The sequence below is a fragment of the Ammospiza caudacuta genome, chromosome 1 (genome assembly GCF_027887145.1).
Source record: "Ammospiza caudacuta isolate bAmmCau1 chromosome 1, bAmmCau1.pri, whole genome shotgun sequence".
Classification (NCBI taxonomy): domain Eukaryota; kingdom Metazoa; phylum Chordata; class Aves; order Passeriformes; family Passerellidae; genus Ammospiza; species Ammospiza caudacuta.
The window spans coordinates 85,730,872-85,743,847 of record NC_080593.1 but is presented as its reverse complement, the minus strand read 5'-3'; the positions used below and the strand labels follow the sequence as shown (position 1 = coordinate 85,743,847).

Sequence of the window (12,976 nt, the reverse complement as noted above, 5' to 3'; positions counted from 1 at the left end):
GAGCTCCGCCGCCTGACTCTCGCCCCGCCGTGCCCGGCTGCGGTCCGGCCGGGCAGCCCGGCTGTCAGGGCCCGCGGCGCGGCGTGGCTTCCCTGCCGGCCGGGTAAGGCGGGCGGGGGCCGCCCCGGCAGCGCATCCCCGCCCGCACCCTCACCCGCGGCCGGGCCGGGCAGGGCAGGGCAGGGCAGGGCAGCCGTGGGCGGCGGCGGCCCGGGCAGTGCCGCCCGGCAGCGGGGCGGGGAGCGGGGGAGGTGGGGGCGAGGGAGGGGGCGAGGGCGGCTCTCGCTCCTGAACTCTCCGCTCTTCCCTCCCTCTCGGTACCCCCGCCTCCGACCTTCGCCGCTGCCGGGACCGCGTCTTGCACCGGCCCGTCCTCTGAGAAGCGGCGAGGGGGCCCGGCCATGGAGACCCTCGTGCGCCCCGGGGCCAGCAAGCCCCCCACCGGGTAAGCTCCCGCCGGGACCCGGGCCGGACCGGCCGCCGCTCCTCCCCACGGGCGGCAGCGGCTCCGGACGGCGACAGCGGCCGTGCTGGCCGGCGGGCCGCGGTGCCTTCCCTCCGTCCCGCCTGTCTCGCTTCCCTCCGGGCGCCGAGCTCGGAGCGGCGCGCAGGTGTCGGCGGCCGGGCCGCCCGGAGCACAGCCCTGGGACGGAGGGGGCACGGAGGGGGCACGGAGGGGGCACGGCGGGGAGCAGGGGGCGGCAGGGCGGTGAGCTCGGGCGCAAAAAGGTCAGCAGCAGGAGAAGGTGCCTGCTGCGCCTTTGCCCCGCGGGCGGGGCGCCCCGGGCCGGCTGCCGGCGCTGCCGAAGAGCCGGTTCGGTTCGGGGCTTGCTCCCTCCAGGGGGTGGTTCGGAGCGGCCCTGCGGGACGAAGGGCAGCCGCTGCTTGTAGCTCCCGACCCGGGCCACCGGGGCTGCAAGGGACACTGGCGGGGCCGCGGCGGGGCTCGGGGCGGACCCGTCCGACGGAGGGTCCGGGGAGCCCCCGCGGCCGCAGAGTTCTCATCCACGCGCCCGTCTGCCCCAGCGGTAGGACGCAGCTGCCAAAAGCCTTTGAAAGGTTTATTCAGCCGTGCCAGACGTGGGTCTCAGCCCCACCGCACGGCCGCGGCAGAGGAAGGAAGAGCATTGCCAACCGCGAATTACAAGTGCCCAAAATTGTCCGAGCTTGGTGGGAGACCGCTTTGACTGCTCCCAGTCCCTCCTGCCTTTGGTGACAAGCACCGCTCTCGCAGCACTATTGCTAAGCAGCGGTCAGCCCGAGTGCAGACCGCGGGAGGGTTAGGGGTTTTTCAAGAGAACAGACAGTAGAAGATATGCCAGCAGTGGAATTTATTAGTCCGTTAATTAAACGACGAGAGCAGCAGCACGATGAGGTCCTAAGTGATCTCTTTTGTGAGAGCAAAAGCTGGGCAAGTTTAAGAGCTGTGCTGTCTGCTCGCTGCAATTTACTGCTCTACTTCACACTGTACAGGCTGAAAGAGACTGTGATTGCTTCAGCAGCTTTTTTATTTTTAGTTCTAATGTTTATATCATAAATTTATTTTCAACAAATTAGGAAATAGATCTAAAGTACATGCTAGTGGGCTACAGTAGTTTTGTTCAGTTTCATTTCCTTAGTTTGTATTTAATAGGGAACCTTGCAGTGTACACAGAAAGTAGTACAGGGAGCAGGGAGTGAAAAAAAGATGCCATTGCTAGTGCTAGTGCTGTGGTAATGAAACAGTGTGTGCCATGTTTCTTTGACTTGCAGAGTAGGACATAGCTTGCTGCTCTTTTTGTAAATAAAATGCTTATTTCCAGATGAAATTCAGCCTGTTTGATCGTGAGCTTTTAGGCTAACCTAAAGGAAGGGTGGTAGATGTAAGGTGCCTCCCTTCTCTGTATTTAGTTGATGTAACAGTATAGCTGTTTTCTAAAATCCTGATGGAGAGGAGATCTATGGTGCCAATTTACACGTGTGCTTTGAAGAGTAATTCAGATGCAGTGCTGACTAAAAATTTGTCTTGATTGCTGGGTGTCCAGCATTTTAATGAATCCAAAGAGTCATTAAAAAATTTAATTTGCAATAGGAATCCATGTCATTGATGCATCTCAGAGAGGACCACTGGGGCCTGGGGGCATTTCTGAATAAAACTCCTGAATCCTTTTGTAAACAGTTTCATCTGTGTAAAGTTGTCCGCAGCCAGATTCAGAAATCACATGTATGAACAGAAGTTACAGTAACTGCATTAACTTCAGTCATATTGCTCCTGACATGGCTCAAGAAGATGAATCCAATGGTAGGGTGCAGATGCACTTGTGATATTGTATAACAAAGTGTGTGGGTGCTAATCTGCTCATGTGGAAGCTGATGGCAACACTGTCATGTGCACCAAGAGGTGACTGCCTGTTTCATCTGAGCTCATTTCAGACTTGAATTACTCTTTGCTGCCTTTTCTTGCAAGTCAGACCTTCCCAGCCTGGATGTGTCTGTGCTGTTAGCAGGGGACTTCACTGAATGGTTCATAATTCCCTCAGTTGCTATCATCCATATTGGACACTGGTGGATGTTTGATCCCTAATCAGATTTTGCTCACTCAGTGTTGAAATCTGTTAGGGTCAGGGAAGTGCACAGCTTTGTACTTTTTGGTTTCCATGTAAATCCAGACATGAACTGCATCTGTGGAGTGTGGTTGAGGACCTCTGGCTGTTCAGGCCGTTGTGACATTAATACCTTCCTTTCATGGCAGGAGACATGCTATACACATTTCCAGCTTATTGATTGGCTTAGCTTGCAGTTATGAAAGGGAGGTTAAAATGGCCATAGCTTCAAAATTTTTGACAAAATTTAAGCAGAACTGTTTTGTCTCTATGTAAATCATTAACAGCAATATTGTGACTCTCCCTTGTTAAACAGTGAACAAATTTAATGTATCATTTTGTGCAGGGTAGAGCCACTCTGCTGTGTGCTTATACAGATAAATTGATTGTGTGTGTTGCACGGCACAGTTCCTTGAGAATTACACATTTAAATGAAGGATACTGTTGGGCTTTTGTTTTTTTGGTTTTGTTTATTTGTTTATTTTAAATAGCAAAGGAAAAACTGCAATTTGTGCTGGTGTTGCAGGGTTTTTTCCAATTTTTTTAGTTTCAAAAAAAATTGCACATTTCAAAACCAATAATTTTATTGTTACTGATTGCTAGTCATAAGATTTTTTAGAAGCTTTACTGAGTACATAATGCTTTATTTAATGAGCAGTTATTTTGATTTACGAAAGTGAATGTAAGACAACCAGTAGAAAAAGTAGAAATGACAATTTACTCTGTGATTATGCAATGGATACTAAAAGACAAATGCACTTCTTTAGTATCCTTCTGTTAGTATCTACCCATGTTTCATTAGGGAGAACAGAGAGAATCTTCTCTGGGTGTTTCAGTTGGTTTCTTTTTTGACCATAATTTAGCATGACAGACATACACTGGTCATAAATGGCGCTGCAAGCTCAAGGATCCATTCTGTTCTGCTCTGTTAGGAGCCCTGCAAAGACCAGAGCATCTTCCCTGTCCACTGAAGTCATCTCCATCTCCCATAAAAGCCAGCAGTTTATGGATCCATCTTCGTGCCTGTGTCTGAGCACAGAAAAGCTTCCTCTGGAGTCTGGCAAATGTGAGGAAAGCCTCTGTATTCAACTGGATTTATGAGTGCTTTCTTTAAGTAGGACCTTTATTTTCTGTACATCAACTTCCTTTGCTATCTCACAGGGCCTTATGGCACTAAAAAATACAGGCACATCTTAGCACACCTACTTTGGAGTGCCTTCCCTGCTGGATTGAAGTGTCTCTGGAAGTCAGATATGGATGTGAAACATTAGTAATGTTTACATGCAGAACTGGGGAAAGAAAATCCCCAGCTACAGAGCAAGTTGCACATCTCAACTCATTGAAAGTTTTCCTTACTATTTTATAACTACTACACATAGTTAAGCATGTTACTTTGTAAAACTGCATAACCAGCTTAAAAAATTAATATTGTGTTTAGGGTTTTATTTTGTCGAGGAAAGCCTGGAGAGCACTGTTGTGCACAGCACATCTCGTAGTCTGTGTAACACCAGTTATATCATACTCTAGCTCATCTCCAGGTGTTGCACAATTTAGGGTAAAAACAAACAACATGTAATTAGTTTTTAATTGGAAAACTGAGCAATTTGTAAGGTTTTCTATATTTTGTATTTATATGATATTGATGTGTAATGTGCAAAGTGATGAATGGCAAAGGGCAAAGACTGCAACCAGAAATGTAGAGTAGCAGTGTGGTAAAATCACAGAGTGGTTTGGTTTGAAAGGGACCATAAAAATCATCTCATTCCAGATTTTCTGCTGAAGGCAGGGACACCTTCCACTACCCCAGGTTGCTCAAAGTCCCATCCAGTTTGGCCTTGAACACTGACAGGGATGGGACATGCACAGCTTCTCTGGGCAACCTCTTCTAATGTCTTACCACATAGTAAAAAATTTCTTCCTACTATCTCATCTAAACCTCCTTTCTTTTAGCTTAAAGCCATTCCCCCTTGTTCTATCCCTGCATGGTCGCAACTTTCAAGATTGCTGCCTTGACCAGTTGCAAAACTGACACTTGTGCTTTTGGCATTGGCCTTCACATTGTTTCATTATTTGTATCTGGACCACTCCTGCAGAATTCAGTTGATTTCACTTCAATGCACTTCTTACGTGTCCACCTGAGACAGGGAGCTTCTCTGTGTTGCATTTTCCTGGCACCACAGTCAACATTAACCCTGTCTTCCTCTCAGTCTGGGCCCAAAGTATTTCTTTCTGTGTCAGTGGAGATACATCACATTAAATAAAACTCTGGTAGTAAAGACAGAAAAATTGTTCTTGCTACTGCATAGAATGAAACAGGGTAATTTTTTTCTGTGTTTGGCACCTCCAAATGAATGTAACTGTTGAGCTAATATACTGTAACAGATTTGTATTTTCAGTCATGACTAATATCTCAGGATTGCTGAAGATAAGGATACTAATTGTAAGGGTAAACCAAATGGCGAGATAAATGCAATGCAATCCAGTCCTGACAGCTGTTCTTTCTGAAGTCTAAATTCCTATTTCTCATATCTTATTTTTCCTTTTTTTCCCCCTTTTCCTTTCTTTCAGAATCTGCCAGAGTAGAAAATGAAGGTGTTATAAAATTTCTTTCATTTCTAAAATTTCTTTAATTTCAGTACTGAACAAAATATTCTGGATTTGTTTTGATTTTCCCCATCTCCCAGTTGTCTCTCATTATTTTGTTCCTATGGAATCTTTTATATTTTTTCATCTTGCCATTTTATGCCGCTCCTGCCACCGTTAGACAAAACTGAACCTTCTCTTTCTTACTGTCACCTGTCTTAGTTGCCGTTCATGTTCTTTCCCTTGCAATTTCAGATTCATTTTTCTTCAGGTTTTGCTCCTGTAAATTTACATCTTGGTCAAATTGCTAGTCTTCATGGAATCATTTCCGTGCTCTGCAGGAATATTTTGATAGGACAGATTTTACTTACCATCCCGCCTGGGCTGGCTACACCATTAACAGTCAATGTCAGGAGGCTGCACTGGAGAAGGGGGCGTTAATTCCAGTTTCAAGTGCTCTCCTGGGTACACTTTCAGAAGATGCTGGCCCTTAAAGGAAAATAACTTCCTAAATATTTATATTGAAGTCAGTTCAATAAATACATGGCTGCTTTGTGTGTAGTTAATGTGTGGTAAATTTCTTTTTGCCAAGCAATTCAGAACCCAATGCATGCTTATGGCCAGAATGAAAGATTTTTTTTTCCCTTCAAAGGAATGAGAGTTCTCTTGAATACGTGCATTTATTCTTAATCATCTGTCCTCATGTAGACTTCTGTTGTCACGGACTTGAATTATCTCACAATCATTTATGAAGACTTCTTAACAATAGTCATTTGGCTTAAAGATATACATGTAGAAGATTCCATATTATTTATATAGGCAGAATTGTGAACACATTTACATGACCAGCTCCAAAAGCAGCCAGGAGGCCTGTGACAGAGTTAGGGAAGTACCTCACTCCTCCTGAATCGCAATTCAGTGCCTTAACAAGTGCTCCCCTGTGTATGGGCTTTAGCTACTCTGTTAGCATCAGCAAACACTTGATTTTCTGGCAACAACTGTGTTCTGTATACTGCAGCTTTTTGTGTTGCTCTGGCATTGTGATTTCCATGAAAATTGACAGTTTTCACACTTTAATGCTGCCTCTAAGAGAATGACGGGCCTTTAGAAATTGTTTTTTCCATAGTGGGTTAAGCCAGTTTATGCATGAGAAACTGGGAAGTGGAAAATACCTACAATCCATGTTTCCAGCTAAAATTATGATTTAAGGATTGTTTAGAAATGACTGCATTTCCAGGTCATGGGAATTACAACTCTTATTAACGTATGAATCCTCCTATTATAGAGAGTGTTTCCAGAGCTGTGAGTTGCCCAGTGTGTCAGGCTGCTTATCATTAAATAACTGATGGGAATAGTGTATTGTTGTCATAGTTTCAGCATGAGAGTGTCAGCGATGAGGCAGGGACTGGACCTGTGCTAAGGAGCAAGTCACAAATCTGTGTGGCATGGCTGTGCTCTGAGGGCACTGATGCACAGCATCTCATACCCACTTTTGTCCCCTCATACCAGAAACTATGTCTTTTCAGTTTTATTAATTCCTCAGCTAATAAGCTTGCCTCAGGTGCTCTGCATTTGTGCAGAGTTGTAATAACCAGAGAAAGGGAAAAAAATGGATTTGGGACGGTTTTTCTATGTTCTTTTGTTCTCATTATAGCTTCCAGATTCAGAGTGTCTATGGGACCATAAAATTAATTTCTTATTCCTGTAAATTCAACATGATAATTGTATATTATGCTGTGTTTTGTGTGTTCCGTGGCATGTGTTGTATGGAAAAGAGTTCTCAGTCTCCTTTATGGTTTCAGTGATGAAACATGGGTTACAAAGCTTTCTCTAGTAGTCAAAAAATGATGCAACCTGGGTACAGTATTTTTTTGACATGGTGAGCATCATTAAAGCAGGTAGGAAAGGTGGAAATGACGTGGTGCAGTTTGGCCAGAGGTACTTGCAGATGTGCAGTAGACAGACTGCATTTTCAGGTGTGGTTCTTTGTTCTCTAGTATCTTCTTTTTATTAAATGTGGCTGACCTGTGCATAAGTATTCAAGGCTGGTCTGTGACATCTTCTGCCTCTTCCTCTCAATGTTGCTGTGGTGTATGCAAAGTGGAACAGCTCAGTAAAGTGTGGTGGAGAATCCCTCACTTAAATAATCATCAACCAGGTAATTAGGGAACTCTCTTACAGAAAACCCATGTTCAAGGATTTGCCTGTGGATCCTTGAAGGATCCACAAGGAAGGGCTGAGGGTTAAACTTGCAGTAGCTTTTACTACACCAGATTGCTAGGATCACTCCACAGCTTGGAGTCCTCCTTTCCCTTTGAGTGAAAAGCCAGACAGATGTGAGCCTCAGTATTCCTGAAGCCACTGTGTTGTAGTTGGTGTTTCTGTAGCAAGCTCTTACTAGTGACTCAAAGGCTAGAGAAAATACGGTCTTCCTCAGCTGCACTGGTGTTGTGGTGCTAACGGTGAAAACTTCCTTTGTTCAATGGAATAAATGGGTAACATGCAAAATCATCCCTCTGACATGGAGCTTGAGCAAGAAAATTACATTTTATATTATCAGTGTTCTAAATATAGCCATACTGTAAGGTTCCAACAGGCAAGTACCAATCCAAAAGTACTTAATCAGATAAGTGTTACTTTATGTTTTCACCAAGAGTGACTAACAATCAGTGTGATTCTCTGTTTGCCATGCCTACTTTTCTTTCCTGTGTGTTAGGCTCTATTTATATAAATGCATGCTGATCTCATTGACTGTTACTGGGTGTTATTGTGAAGTGGAACTAAAATTGTTAGTTTTCAGTAAGCAGGGGTTAATGACATTATTTTTTGAAGCCCACACAAACAGATTTAAAATGGATAACAATGGTTGATGAGATGCTTTCTGAATTTTTAAATGTTGTTGCAATAAACATTCTTGTTACCATTCATAGTAAGATGATATAAAACCTCTTTATATTACTGATTTTTGGTAATATTTCAGTGCCTTGGTTAGACTAAAGAACAGTAAAATACAAGTGCCTGAGTACAAACACACCATTGATGATCAGCTGTTGCCATCTCCAAAGTCCGACGGTCATTCCTGTTAGTCTGCTGGTCCTCTTTTCTCTGAAAAAGCATGGTCCTTGTTTTTTTTGCAGGGGAGGGGAGAAATGTTTCTCCTTTGTATTTGTGTTGCGTGATGCCAGGAGGTGGTGTGGTGGTGGCTTGAGCAGGAGCTTGTCCTCTAAGGTTGTGTGGAGCCCCCCATGCTATAGTATATGTAAATCCACCAGTTACAGAATCATCTCAGTCAAGGCTAACATCTCCAGTGACACAAAAGGAAAGTTCTGTTTTAGATTATCTAGATGACTTGTTTTAAAAGCTCATTTCTTCCTTCTTGCCCCATGCATTCCACAGTGGGCATTCTTCAGTGCTCACCCTGGAGATTTGTTGGGTGCTATGATGGCAGTTTTCTCATGTAAGAGAAAATTAACTAGTAAATTCTACTCAAACCCTTTAAAACACTCATCTTTTGTTGTGTAGCATTATCTTGTTTATGATAACAACTTTTTCCCTGCTTTTATAAGTTCCAAAAGATAAATAAAAACTCCAAGTTACTTTATAGAAAAAAACATATTATTTAATTTTTTTCTTACTTCTCTGCTTAGATGATTTTTCTTTTCTGCACTTTTTATGTTTGAGGTCATTATCTTGCATAGACAGCAAAAATACCTCCTAGATAAATACAGCAAGCATGGCACGTCTGCTCTTACTGTGCACAGAATGTGTATTTTCCCCCTGTTTTTGTCAGAGTTTGCCAGGAGGGGAGTCTCCAAAATCAATAAACAGTTTCAGACAAATGGGAAGGAAAAACGTTTTCTGTGCTTTTCTTCAATATCTGCTCCCGTGGCAGTGCTTTATTTCTGAACGTCTCAGCAGTGGTTTAGGGTGTTGAGGAGGCAATATCTTGGTACAAATCCAGATTCCTTCTGTTTCTTTTTGTGGTATTGAGTTTGGTTTTATTTTTCTTTTTGTTTTTTTTTCTTTTGAATAACTTCTCATGGTACTTTTGGAACCAAGCCTACTCTTTTATGGATAATAAATAAATTACTGCTGCTTTCCCTGGGGGTACAGCTCACGTTTCAGTGTCAACACGGCTTTCTCTGCTCTAAGGGGGCTGGTCATGTTGCTTGTGGTCGTTCTGAGGAACACTTACTGCTAGGACAGGGCTTTCTTGGGCCAGACTTTGGCTTGTGCCATGATTAAAATCTTGGTACTGTGACACCTTCAGGTGCTCACTCCTAAGACTGACTCTCTCAATTCATTAAATACAGCTACAGTTAGGTCAGACCATGTTTTTAAACTGACAGTGTTGTAATTAACACAGTTATTAATTTTTTTTTGCTTTTAATTACCTTTTTCTTTTTCTCTGCTGAACTGGAGAGTCACTCAGTCATGTCACAGCAACACAGAGCAGCATCCCATGCTAAAATAATGTTATATTGCCAGATGTGCATTACTCTGTGTTTTCTGGGACATGCAGTCTTTTTGCTGTCTTATTTTATATGGCTTAAGGTCTGTTTTGCTGCTTCATTCCCTGCGTAGTGACTTGGTCTGAGGGGGACAAATTGGGACCATTGTCCACTTTGTGAGTCCCCAACCCTTCATTTTCGCAGGGAAGATGCAAATTGCCCAGCACTAGACTGTGTGTGGGAGTAGATTTACCTGAGCCAGACTGACATAGGCATGATAGGGAGCAACCAGGTGTGGCAGGAAATCGTTCTCCAACTCCTTCATGTCTTTTGCACACCAGAAGCTATTTTTATTCCTGCTCTTACACTAGCAAGTCAAAGATTGCTGTTTTCTGATCAAGTCTGTTGTTCTGAAATATAATGTGTTAGTGCAGAATTGCTTCTTCTTATTAAACCCAGCTTTTCTGTTGAGAGACAAACACAGACTATCCGTATGTGATGAACAGAGGGCCCAGGATCAAACTTAAAATTGAAAGAAATCACCTTTTACATGAGTCATTACCTAACAGAATTTTATCTTAATTTCAGAGATTTGTGGATTTTCCAAATTACCTGTGTAGGTAGGAGAAGGATAAAAATTTACACTGCAGTTTTAAGTAATAAATTTAATTGGCTGTTTTTTTTTCCTTTCCCTCAAGTCCTATAGATTGTACTAACTTTATAAAACAGTTCAGAAAATACTACCTTAGAACAGCTCTATTGATGATTAAACAATGTCATGACATGGTGTCAGTAAAGTTGCTGACAGTAGAGTGACAACAGTAAAGATGCTTTTCTTCCTAACTTCCTATCAAATACTTGAATTCCCCTTCCAGCTTTTATATGGATTTGTAAGAAAGAAGAGAATACCTCCTGAAAGAGCAATTAGTTTTTCTGCAACAAATATTAACTCTTCTAGAGAAAATTGATTGTACTTGTGGTGTAGAATTCTTTCTGAAGAAGACAAATTGTGAATTTTGGAGCTATTTGCTATCAGTGGGTGCAAGCTGTTCTTTGATTTCTTTGCTTTTAGTAGCTCTGTTTCACAAATAATGTCTCAGGTGATTTTAGCACATGATACCAGGGCCTTCCCTCTCCTGACTCAGATGTAGTATTTCTTTCTATTTTTTGTAACATTTGCTATTTTCCAGCCCCATATAAGACAAACAAGGACTTTAATTTTTTCTTAGAAGCATTTCTGTTTTTTCATTTTTCCCACTTTAAAGTTTTGTTAAGGCTGTTAGTGTAGTATTGTGCAAAATGAGTGCTAAGGACTGAGCAGACTCGGAGTCTGTCTGTCCCCACAGTCTACTGGACTCTCTTGAGACAGAGTCAAAGAGTCTGCTTGTACTTACCAGAGAATGAAGAGAAGCAAAAGCACTTGCTAATTGTTTAATGCAAAATTGAAAATGGGACTTTGATCAGCTGCTCTGAAGCAGCATGAATTTATTTGACCTGTACAGCAATGTGGTCTTTAGTTGGGCAGATCAGGAAAATACTTGTGGATGCACACTGATCTTGGTGCTTTACAGGAGTTCAGGTTTATGTTTCATATTAAAGTAACAAAAATATGGTATCTTATTATAAAAGGAGGAGGTTGTTTAGGTGAAGATGAGCGAGTGCAGTCTGTACATTCCTCTGTGTGTTCCTTCTGTAGTTGATTTTCTTTATGTGACGGTAAACTTCAAAATGCCATCTTTTCACCAGTATTCTACAGCTAAAGACCTCTTGGACATTGTTCATACTGGTTAAGGATACAGAGGTCACTTTTTTCTGTTCTCACTTATTCTTTTTGCAACATTAGATATTGCTTACATATTTTTTTTTATAAAGCCTACAGCTTGTCTTTCCATTGCACCAGTCTTATTTAGGAGTTCTGCTCAAGTATATAGTTGCTGTTTATTATTGAGTATTCTCAAATTAGCCATAGTTATTTTGGAATGAAATCTCTTTGCATTCAAGTGGTTAAATACCACACTTTCTCCTATTAAAAATGAGATCCAGATCTACTGGAAAATACTTTACACATATAAAACTGCCTGAAGTATAAAACCTGTTTATACAGATACCATGGATTTCTTGCCATAAAAAGCACCGTAAATTCCCCGTGCTGCTTCATTTTCATAAAGAGTTACTTGAAAAGAAATATTGCTTGCGGTGAGTTGCCAATTATTTATATACTAATTTGCTACCTGAGAATAATTTCAGATTTTTAAATTAAGTTTGGTATTGAAGTGATAGAGAAGAAAAAATGTCTGAAACTATTTCATACTGTACAGTTTAGCTTAAACTTACTTGGAAAGAAACTGAAAATATTGGTTTATCATTTAAAATAAAATTTATCTTATTTCTTTTTTAAGGGCATGAGTTTATCTTTTAATTAAAGTGATGTATCTGAAAAGAGTTTTGAGGGTTTTTTTTTACTGTAAATTACCATTCACCTGTATTGTTAGAGGACAAACAACTCAGGCTGTTGTTGTATAAGCAGCGTCTGTGTGCAAAACTTTGGTGCCACATGTGAATAGGAGGCTACATAAAATGTCTGGGAGCAGAGAGCTCTGTTCTGCGATCATTTGAGAGGACATGCACCTCAGCCTGCAGTAGAGATCAACCCTTCAAGCAAATCATCCAGACAACTGATGAGGGGAATATATTCCCTTGTTTCTCTTTTACAGGATAGCATTGCTGTGTGTAGGAAAAAAATAAGGAAGTTCAGTAACCTTTGGCTGTACTATAGGGATGCACTTAAGACACTAAAAATATATTGCTTTATCTTCCAGCAATGAGATAGTTTTTCTTACAAAATTTCAGGAAAAAAGTCAATTGGAGACTTCATGTTACTTTCATGCCTGCTGAGCTACCTGTGATTTATTCCATGCTTATCAGAATGCTTATCAGAAAATACCTCAATTTTTGGGAATTAAATTTTGTGGGTGTAGAGAGGTCCTCCAAAACAGGAAGCTGTTTCTTCCAAAACAGGAAGCTGTTTTGGAGGCTTCTTTGTGTGATGTTTGTGAAGAGTACCTGTAGAACTGCTTGGGAGTGATGTGAGGAAGGATTAGGCTGCAGATGCTCCTGCACAGCTCTAGTCTTGCACACATGCAGGTGGTCTGGGCAGCAAGCCTTCTTACTGATCAGTAGCACAAGGGAGAGCAAGCTTACTGCTTGTAGAAAGAAACAGATTTTTCTTTTGTTCTGCTGGTTTGGTAGGCTCTCTTGGCATTTAAAAGGAAACATGTGATTATTTTAGGAATTTTTGAAAATGGCAGCATATCTCTGAATTAATGTGTTCGTATTTCTCACTGAGTTACAGATGGAAAA

General features: G+C 42.0%; 1 protein-coding gene across 4 annotated transcripts in view; it reads left to right on the top strand.

Annotated features, from left to right (window-relative positions):
• The first annotated feature begins 274 nt into the window (after positions 1-274).
• COBL (cordon-bleu WH2 repeat protein) overlaps positions 275-12,976 on the top strand; it is a 156,465-nt gene continuing 143,763 nt past the window's right edge. For all 4 annotated transcript variants that reach the window (XM_058808594.1, XM_058808618.1, XM_058808611.1 and 1 more), the window contains exon 1: positions 275-445. In XM_058808594.1, coding sequence (XP_058664577.1) covers positions 402-445 — 44 coding nt within the window. In that variant the 5' untranslated portion in view covers positions 275-401. The remainder of the gene's footprint in view (positions 446-12,976) is intronic.